The following is a 10571-nucleotide window of genomic DNA, read 5'->3' as shown; positions in this document are numbered from 1 at the left end:
TACCACTGACCCAACTGGGAACGAGCTGGGATTTAAGTCAGTTCTCTGATGGTAGTAACTGCCTGTGCCGAGGCTAGTCGTTTGTGGGGAAGCCTTCTCTTCCTCCCAACCCTGTACAGGTTAAAAGCAGAAGCGCATCCCTAGTCATTCTCCTACCTGTGCCCTCTGCCAGAGAACTAAGTTGGTAGATAGGTCCTGCTCTATAATCATTGAGGCCATCGCTCTTATGCCAGGTTAAAGACTGTAAAATGAACTAGGTCAGCCATGCCTTATGGAATACTGGACACAGTCAAGGGCAACTGGCTGGGCAGGGAGTGGTCCCCATGCAGGTCCCAGTGACCAAGGCTGGCAGAGGTACCACCTGGTCCCAATTGAACAATGGCTATTTAAAAGCAGAAGCCAAGTTTAGGTTAAAAAGGAGCATCTGCTCTTCTGCCCTAGGACATGTCTGATTGTGGGCAGACCTGCACCCCGATGTTGAGGATGAAGGAATGCCAGTCCCCAGGAGAGGACAGCAAGCTTTCCTGATCATTGTAGCTATGACTAACAGGCTGGTTATAGAATCAGTTTTAAAGGGGTGACTCTAGACATCATTTAGTCCAACTACTTCATTTTTAATAGAAAACTCAAGTCCAAAGTGGGTGTGACTTGCCCAGGATCACAGTGTTAGAGCCAGAAAACCCCAAATCTTAGGGTTCAGAACAGCATGAACTTTCAAGGTGACTTGCCAAGATCTAGGTACAAGCCCTGAGTGCCAGGGGAAGTGTATTAGGAATAGAGTCCAGAAAGTAAACTGCCTCTTGGGAAGAATTCCCCCATCTCTAAATCTACCTGCCTACCTGAGGACAGCAGGTGCTTTCAAGGCTAATTTGTACCCCAGGGTCACTTCATATACTAACACTGGTTCTAACAACATGACAAATGAAATACTTTCAATGCATTAGTGAATGTTTAAACAATCACTTCATAATTTGATAAACCAGCAACCTTTCCTTGTTCCTCCATGTTTTGTCCAATTCCAGACTTTTAGGTGTTTACCCAAGTCAATGCCTAACTATCTTAACTGCATCTGTTGAATCGGAGCTGCTTAGTTGTTAGCACCACACAGGAAGGGGAAATGGGAGAAAGGGAAGGCTGGCAAACCTGCCATGAGCCTTTGACATTCCTGGCTTATGTTGCATCTGGTGGCATACTGGATAGTGCGCTAGCCATAGTCACGTAGACCATACTTCAGATCTGGATACTTACTAGCTATGCAGACCCTGGACAAGTCACTTAACCTGTATTCCCGTTTCCCCAATAGGATTAAATGTGGTAAGTGCTTAGCATACAGCAGGTGCTACATAAATGCTTGTTCCTCTCCTTCCCTCTCATATAACCCAGCACCTAGTGATTGAGAACAGGGTTTAACACATATATCATCTCTGTTAGTACACAGAGAAACACTCTGCCAATTCACTTAGGAATTAACCCTTTGTCCTCCTACAGCTAGGGGTGAGGCAGGGTAAAGAGGGTCAATGCTGGGACTATCGGAATTAGTCTCTTTGGGATATGAAAGACACTCATAGCTAATTCCTGGCTGACCTTGGTTCCTAGAGGGTCTAAGGAAGAAGTAGTATCTTTTAGAGCAGAGGAGCTACAGTACACAGCAGTTCCCTTGGCATATGCTCTCTTCTCCATCCCCAATTCAACTACTCAGGTCTTATGTTTGGGGTACCCTACCTTTCTAGTCTTTTTTGGGGGACACATAGCAGATAGTTTGCCCCCTGGATTCTCTGTCCTAGGATGATGGGATCCTGAGGGAGGTCTGGGATTAAGAATACAGGAGATAGAAGGAAAGTCTTAAGTGTAAAAGGAGGGTCAGGGGCAACACAAAATGCCCCACTGGGCATTCCTCAGTATGCCTAGACCTAGACCAAGACCGAGAAAAGCACCAAATGCCCCTTGGGTTTTGGCAGGATCGAGCCCACTCTCATTTCTGTCTTTTACTCTTCTTTCCTGTTCATTCCACTTCTCTCTTGCTAATTGCTTCCTGCTTAACCACCTGCAGCAGGTTCTCTCCGACTATGGCAAGCATCCTCTAAAAGAAACTGGACTTTTAATCTGGCTTAATTGCCATGTTAACAAATAAGTAATTAGAGCTGCTACTATCAAGAGAAGGAATGGCCCAAGCCAAGAGAGGAAAGTGCTCCATTAGGGGACACATCATTAAAAGGCTGCTCAAAGTTTATTAGTTTCAGTTGAGTACAAATTAAACAGGTTACTGAGGCTGCTGAAAAGCACATAGGTGATTCAGATAGTAAAAAAACAATAGCAGTGTGGTTTCTTTTACTTGTTTTTTGGTGTTTTGCTTGTTTTCCTTAAAAAAAAAAAACAAACCACACACACCCCACAACTACTTCTACACTTATGCAGCCTATCTATTCTAAAGGAATAGGTGGGAGAGGGAAGGGAGGGGAGGGGAGGGGGAAATGGGCTCTGATGCCTAGCACACTTCAGAAGCGGGGGAGCAGCAGGGAGGGTGCTGCTGCTCATGCAGAAGGCCCAGTGCTGGTCTTGCTGGGCTCGCTGACATGCCGCTTCCTCATGGCCTCCTGAGCCAGGTCACAGGTGATCGTGCCATGAGCAACCTGGAAAGTTCCTGAGCTGCAAGTCAAGCATTAGAGGGAGGGTTAAATATCAGTAAATTCCAAATTTCAATTCTACAGAAAACTAACACCTCAGGAGGTGCTGGGGGTATAAAACCCTTCACCACTCCCCCACTTCTCACCCCCAATTTCTAACCTGTCCCAGTTAACTTTTCCTGTTATTTCATGCTGCAGTAAATTCTCACTCACTGCCGATATGAACAGGTAAACTAATGGCAAGCTAAGAATCAGGATTTTTTTTTTTTTGGGGGGGGGAAGGAGGATAGAGTTAGGTTGTCAAAAACCACATTATTTTCCCTAAGTCACACTCAACTCTTCCAGCCCTCACCCTCAGGTTCGAAGCCCACTACATAGCTCCCTCCAATCAGAGGCTCACTTACTGCTCTGGGGATTCCAATACAGTTGTCATGAACGGATGACTCGACTTGCCGAAGAAGAAGCTTGCCCACCAGTGGCCTGGGTCTGATTTGGGAAGACCTAGAACATCCAAGAGAGTCACTCTTCTTGGGAGCAAGCCAGAGTGGTTGCCTATCCCTGGCTGCTAGAAAACTGACATCAGTATTAGGAGCTCTTGTTCACCCTCCCCTCACTTGACTATTACCTGCTTCTTAGCGAGGCAGATACTGTTATTTTGTGTAGAATGCCTAGAGGGATGGCCATGTTCCTAAGCAGGGTTAGTAACGGTGCTACACTCACCAGGATGGTGGGGGATCACTTCCCCAGAGTACTCAGCACTTCCACAGGAGCTATTGCTGGAGGTGGAACCCAGACGCCCTGGGAAGGAAACACTGTGTCACTAGCACCTCCTTCCCTGGAATACAGATACCATCTTCAGCCCTCTCTGGGTTCTTGGGGTGGCTACTCAAGGTCCCTCCCAAACCCTGGAATTTTGCAACTTCCACAGAGGCCCAAGGAGCCCTCTTCCAGTAGATCAATAATTAACTATGTCTTATTTTTTACCTAATCAAATCAGGGCTTCAACTGTATAGTTAATTACTCTCACATCACAAATTAGTGTCAATTGTAAAGATCAACAAGGCTGTACACCATTGGCTAATGTACGCCTTCCAGACCACTGGTAAGAGTTAGGGGTATACTCTAGGAGTTAAAAAGGCTTTCTTCCAACAACTTTATGAAATAGGTAGCATAAGCAGGATTACTCTTATTTTACAGATGAGAAAACGGAGGCTCAGAATGGTGAGGTGACTTGCCCAAGGTTACACAGTTACTAAGTGGTGGAGCCCAGGACTCAAACCTGGGTGGGTCTTCTGTCTCTGAGTCCAGTGGTCTCTCCACTTACACTCTGCTGCATGCCCTGACATCTCTTCACCAGACTGAGTTCAATTGATAGCTAGGGGCTATGCTATATGTTTTCTTTTCATAATGGATTTTCTAAAGTGCCAACAGAAATCCCCAGTCCTCCTGCAGAACATCAGGTGGCTGGAGTGCCCATGAGCACACTGAACCCTACGGTACTAGCCAGGCTAGGGCTTGATGCGCCAGGGAGGCCTTACTTCGGTAGTAGTCATGGGTTGCTACAAGTGAACCGCTGGACGGGATTGCTGCCATATTGCTTGTTCTTCTTATGATGATGTAAACCTGCAGGAGACAGTTCAGATTTTCAGATGCACTTTGGCTCCCCCCATACGGGAGATTGCCCACCAGCCTGCAACTCTTCCTCCTTTAGTGACCTTGATCTATGGACCCTGCAGCTCCTGAGGTTAGCTATTATCATGTGGACCCCAATACTTACACCTCAAGGTAACTGGAGAGAATTTCACCCTACTTTCAGAAATTTTTAAGACAATGAGAATGACTTGATGGGCTAAATCTTGGGTACTCTGGCTTCCCTCACCCTCATATATCCCAACACCATGAGACAATAATGATTTTTGGAAAAATTATAAATGGGTTATCCCACTTCTATCTTGCTTGTCAATTCTAGAGTGTTAAAAAAAGATCTATGTGTCACTAAATTCTCTTGGAAATGAGAAAACTGGGGTAGCTTTTAGGAGACTTTCCTAGAGTACTGGCAGAGAAGGTGTTCTCAGAGAAATGATTACTTGTACTGCAAGTTGAGTTCTCAGTATTTCTCTAGACAATCATGGCAGCACTACTGTCCCAATAAGCCCAGCTTCCAGTCCACTCATATTTGACTCTTTCCTCCACCTACAAACTGCCTACCTGTATCAAGGCATCTTCCCTGGTATTTCTCCCATCTGTCCACTCCTTTCTATCAACTTGATACCACCCTTGTCCAAGTCCTTTTGCCTGGGCCTGTACCACACAGGGTGATTCCAAAATAACTCAACACCTTCCCAAATATAATTAAATTACACGAACATGTCACATGCACCAGACTCTAGAACTACCCCTACAATTTTCATTTTTCTTCCAGATAGTTCCTTTAAAAAACTGCTTTCAAATGTCCAGGAATACTTGCCTGATGTTTTATCCCCTAGGCTAAAACTGTTCTTTCCCTCATCAAAATATCCTAAAACACCTTGTGACTCCTTTGTAACATTCTCCCAAAGGAGAGCTCTTTCTGGAACTTCCACTTTAGGGAAGGGCCCAGAAGAAGGGTGGGGAACCTGTGCCCCATGTGTCCCTCTAGGTCCTCAAGGCAGGCCCTCTGACTGAATCCAAAATTCACAGAACCCCCTCAATAAAATGATTTGTTCTGTAAAACCTGGACTCACTCAAAAGGCAGTACCCAAGGGCCTAGAAGGCCACATGTGGCTTATTCTCACACTGGTCACCAGGTTGGGGGAAGGTCACATTTTAAGTTCTCTTTATGCCCACCACCAAAATAGAAGCTCGTGGTGGGCAAGGTCCCTCCATTATCCCTTTTTGTTTGTATTTGTATCTCCAAAGCTTCAATAAATGCATTAGAAATTCATTAGACTTTCATAGTATAGGACAGAACCCTGCATAATGGCTGCCTAAAAAATGCTCCTTAAGCGGAATCCCAGCAGCGATCCTGTGGCCATTAAAGAGCACAACTCCCTTACGAGGAAGCCTTGCTTTTTAACTTGTTTCATCACAGAACTTGGTGACAAAGCAACATTCACAGTATTAAGCTGCCCTCTTCTCTCACATCCTAACGTTCTCCGCAGAAGCACGCCCCAGACCGGCAACATTTAGAGAGCTTTCATCTCACTGACGGTTCTCAGGCAACAAAGAGGTACCCACACAAGAAAACAGAAGAGCATTGTTGCTTCTTTGCCTTGGTCTGCGTTTTTCTTAGCATGGAAGGGAGGCAAGCCCGCCTCTCCCTAATTCCTCCAGACAACCGTCTATTATCTGCACCGCCTGGTTTGCAGCTCCTCCCTCGCAGCCTTACATAACCTTAGCAGTGGGTGGGGGGAGGGGGGGTACCCCACCCAGAACTCCATCAAACCGGTTCAAACTGGCTCGGAGAAACCTGCAGGTCCAGAGCCAAGCTTTCCCAGTTCCCAGATTCCAACCTTAACTACTGACAGCAACGCAGGAGAGGGATAGGGGACTGGAGAAGGGTGAGGGGGTGGGGGTTGCAGTGTCTAAACTAACTCTCTCCCTCCAGTCTCTTCCTGGAGCAACTAAAGGCCGGCAGAAACCGGATCAGTCTCAGCACAGAGGAGGGAGGGGAAGGTGCTGTGGTTCTTCAGAGCAGCAGGAGCCCTCCTCCCCATCTCTGCTAGCCCACGACCGGCAGCCTCCAAAGGAAGGCTAAACAAGAAAGGTATAATTTATACTAGGCTAGATCGGATTTGAGACAGACTGTTCCATCCTTTGGTCCAGTCGGCGTCTTAATCGTACACACACACTAGGGAAAACGACCAGGGTTAGGCTTTGATGCTTTTAGGTATATATCGACCCCTCCCAACTTTGCAGGCAGTCCTGGTCCGTGCCCATGCCCTAGGGATTTTTTTGCGGGGGGGGGAGGGGGCCCGGAGGGCCAATACAGTACTCCGAAACTGACTCAGGTAAGAGTCGGTGTTGGGGTCTTTCTCCGGCCCCGTGTGTCTGAATTGGTTGTGGTGGCTTCAGACAATGACTTAAGAGCTGCACGTGGAAACACGGAAGGTTTGTCTTCCAGAGATCAAGGCCAATTTTGACCTAAAAACGCTTTGATCCAGCCAGCTGACGCCAGCACACGAGTAAGGGCCCTTCTAGTGGCCATATTTGGGAAGCAGTTCTGAGCGGACAGAATTCCTGGGGGTTGCCACGAGGGCCAACAGGGCTGGTTCTGTTTGATAAAACCTAGATGAATTCAAGTCTCCCCGCTTTCTCGGAGAGTACCAAGAAAATGGCGAACTGGGCGGTTGGGGGTGTACAAAGAAAGGGCTAGACTGGCTCCAGCACGTGCTGAGGGTAAGGAAGTGTAGGGCATTCACTTCCCTTCCCCTACCCAGTGATCCGGGGTGGGAAGAAAAGACTGTTCCTTCTCCACCCTAGGCAGTAGGGCGGAGGCCAGAAGCAAGGCAAACAAAGCTTTACAAAGCTTGGGAACTGGACTAGAAGAGAGGCAATCACCAATGGGAGTAGGAGGGAAATAAAAAGGTAGCTATCCCGGAGGGAAGTAATGGGGGGAGGGGAGGAGGGAATATTAGTAGAAGAGGAAGTGGTTTATATTATTTTTTTTCCGAAAGGGTTCCTGATCTACATACTTTCAGGTAAAACACCTATCACCCCTAACCTCCAAGCACAGCAAGGAAGACTGCAAAAACCAGGTAATTACAGTGAGCCTCGCCACTTGGGAAAGAACTTAGTTACCTCCCAGTGCCCAGGCAAGAGCTAAGACTGTAGCACCTTTCCAGTTTCTAGGATCTCCGAAACCTTTGCAAAGTGTCGATTTCTCAGGATGCCTCATTTTGGAGCTGTAGCTGTCAGTGGGGGCTTGATTCCTCTTCCCTAGGAAGTAGCGTGGGGTTGGTAGCCAAAGAGTGAACTGGACCATCACAACTGAGAATCTGGCCTCAAACCCTAACTTAGCCTCCCTTTACCACATAAAAGTTCTGATTTACCACAGCGTCTAGTGCCCCTTCTCCGCCGTCCTCCAACCCCCCAAGTTACTTTGCTTTTACTTAAATGTGTGCATAGGCTTTTCTCGATAAAAAAAAGATTCCTTGGAGGGTAGGGAGTTTTGTCTTTGAAGCTCCAGTACCTAGTACAGAATACATTTAGATATATTTTGATTGAGAAGTCAACCATGACCTTTTGGTCCTATTTTCCTTATCTGTAAAATGAAAGGTAGGACTAGATAGTCTCTAAAGTCTCAGAACCTCGATTAAATTTTACCATGCTCAGCCAATGCCCCAAAGTTCCTCAAATCTAGCCTTTCCTGACAGCTCTGCCATCCAGGAAGCTCGAGGGTTTAAAAAAAAAAAGTGATTATTTGGTACTTTTACTAGTATTGTAGTTTTATTTCCTTGTAAGTAAGGGTTTTTACAGATCTGGAGTGCATCCCTTTCCATTTACTGATAAGGGAAACTCAGCTTGAGGTTATGCAAGAGGGCTAAGCGACTTGCCAGAGGTAGTAAGGAGCAGAGCCAGAACCGGAACCCCAAGTCTGTGTTCCTTCCACTTGGATACACTTACTCTGGTCTGGAACTGCTTAATACAAAACAGTGCCCTGGCTCTCTTGCTAGTCTTCCTGGACAGTCTTTAAAATGGAGTCAGGACTTTGCCCTACGGGGGTGGGGTCGGATCTCCTCTCTTCGCCTCCTGGTCTCTCCCTAACCTTCTGCTATAGTCTCAAAGCACAAGGAAGCCAAGAGTGAAGAGTGAGGGTCGGGGCGGGAGGAGCTGCCCAGCCCCCGGAACAGGGTTGCAGCTGGTTCTCCTCTCATCCTCGTCCTGCTTACCTTAGTGGCGGCTCCCTAGCAGCCCCAGTCAGGCAGTGGGCTGCGGCGGACGATCACCGGTGACCTGGCTCGGGGGAAGGGGGCGCTAGGCCACAGAGCCCATTTGTAAAGGAGATCACGGGAGGATACTCCACGGCAACGAAAATGCGAGAGTTCTTTGGGTTTGACTCTCGAGGGGCCGGGCAAAGACTTATATAGGATGGTGAGAGGGGAGGAGGAAGGCGCCAGTCATTGGAAGTGGGAGGAGCGACCTCCGGACTCCACCTCCCCTCTTCCGCCCTAGTCGAGGCTCGCATGAACTCAACTCAGGGTAGAGGACAGACCAGAGCTCTTTTGCTGGTAGAGGTGTGGAGAAAACAAAGACTTTCCGCTCTCTTTTGTGCACTCCAAGGCATTTGAGCTACTGGGAGGGAGCTGAGGTTAAAAAGATGTGGTCCAAATTTATTCTCAATTGAGGGTGCATTTGAAAGAGCATTTGACAATTTTAAAAACCTCCCATGTGCAGAACTCTTGAACCCAGTTTTCTCTTCCTCCTTTGCAGCTAGCCCTAGAAGCTTCCTGGACGGGCAGGAACCTGATGCTTTTGGGGCGTCTCTCCAACTTTACTTCCTTGATTTGTGTCCATTGTGCGTCTGTGCGTGCGGATCTGGAGGGGTGTGTGTGTTTGTGTAGGGTGTGTGTGTGTAACCAAAGTTCCCAGAATAGGGGTGTATGTGTTTGTTTAGGTTGTGTGTATGTGGAACCAAAGTTCCCAGAGTCTGGCCCAGGCATAGGACTATTTATTTGGAGCTCTTTTCAGAGGCCTTCAACAGACTGGCGAGGACCCTTATAGCTTGGAAGATACTCTGAGTAAATGGAATTACTGAGGCTTCCTGTGTCCATTGTCTGTCTTGGCGTTCACAAAATCCCTAGATGTATCAAAACTGACCAAAAGACGAGGATGATGAAGGCCAGAGCTGAAGGCTGGGATGCTGATGGGAGACAGGAATAAGGGGAAGAGGGAGTAGCATTGTTTAGTAGGGGCAGAGTCCTTATCTCCTCCCCACCCCCTCAAAGAAATGCATTGTAATTTTATTGAAATACTTTGTTTGAAATGAAGTAGCCTGTGCTATTTTGGTTTTGGAGGTGAGGGGATCTGAGTATGGGTCAGGTGGAATCTGTCAGGAATTGAGGGGCAGGTTGCCTGTTATCCTAATCCTCCAATTCCTTCTTCCAGCAGCAGACTTCCTCATCTAGTGTTAATGATATGTTCCTATACCTACCTCCTTGGACTAGGGATGAGAATAGGGCTGGGGCTAACTCTGACCTCCCGGTGGTCTGATGGCTCTGAAAGTGAGGAATACAATACTACCTGGGCCACAAGCTTCAGAGAAGCTGATTGACTGGACCAAGGAGAATCAGTAAGGAGAAAGGACAAGGAGAGTAGGGGCCACAATAGGGATTTGGTAAATTCCCCAACAGTCTGAGGAGAGGCAGAGAAATAAAGGTATTGAAGGGGCTGGTTATTCCAATTCATTCAGAACCCAGAAAGATTCCTAGGCAGACTGTCTTGGGTGGGGTATGACCTGGGTTCTGAAGTTATATAACAAAGGTTAGGGACTCTTGAGACAACTGACAGAAGATAGGTTAGTCTAGAGAAAAAGCTAGAGACATGTTGCAATTCTGTATTCGAGCATATGAAAGGCTGTCATATAAAAGAGTGTACTTTTTTTTTCTGCTTAGACATAAAAGGAAGAACTAGGAATAATGGGTATATATTGCAGGAGTAAGATTTTATCTTTTTTAAAACTCAATTTAGGGGTGGCCAGGTGGCAGTGAGTAGGGAGACCCGGGATCAGTTCTGGCCTCAGATACTTAGCACCCACACAAAATAACTGGCCGAGAACCTTGAGCAAGTTACTTAACCCCAATTGCTTTTAAAAAAAATTCAATTTAATTTTCCCCCCAATTATCAAGCATCAATTTTCTATTTCTTCCCTCACTGAAAAAAAAAGGAGAAAAATCCCACCTCCACAATTCCTACATTGGCCATGTTAAAAACAAAACAAAATGCCTGTCACCTCTCCATCAAGAGGTG

General features: G+C 46.9%; 1 protein-coding gene across 1 annotated transcript; it reads right to left on the bottom strand.

Moving 5' to 3' along the window:
• Positions 1–2208: 2208 nt before the first annotated feature.
• PPDPF (pancreatic progenitor cell differentiation and proliferation factor) lies at positions 2209–8645 on the bottom strand. Its single transcript, XM_069072602.1, has 5 exons — positions 8495–8645; positions 4163–4247; positions 3345–3422; positions 3029–3125; positions 2209–2646 (listed from the first exon to the last, which is right to left on the bottom strand). Exons 2-5 carry the CDS (start codon positions 4215–4217, stop codon positions 2532–2534), a joined length of 345 nt encoding a protein of 114 aa, XP_068928703.1. The 5' UTR covers positions 4218–4247; positions 8495–8645; the 3' UTR covers positions 2209–2531.
• Between the last annotated feature and the right edge of the window lie 1926 nt (positions 8646–10571).

This window comes from Petaurus breviceps, unplaced genomic scaffold (genome assembly GCF_028583685.1).
Source record: "Petaurus breviceps papuanus isolate PSGF00001 unplaced genomic scaffold, PetGlider_PUasm1.0 90847, whole genome shotgun sequence".
Lineage (NCBI taxonomy): Eukaryota > Metazoa > Chordata > Mammalia > Diprotodontia > Petauridae > Petaurus > Petaurus breviceps.
The sequence above is the reverse complement of the archived record's forward strand: the minus strand, read 5'-3'. Positions and strand labels throughout refer to the sequence as shown.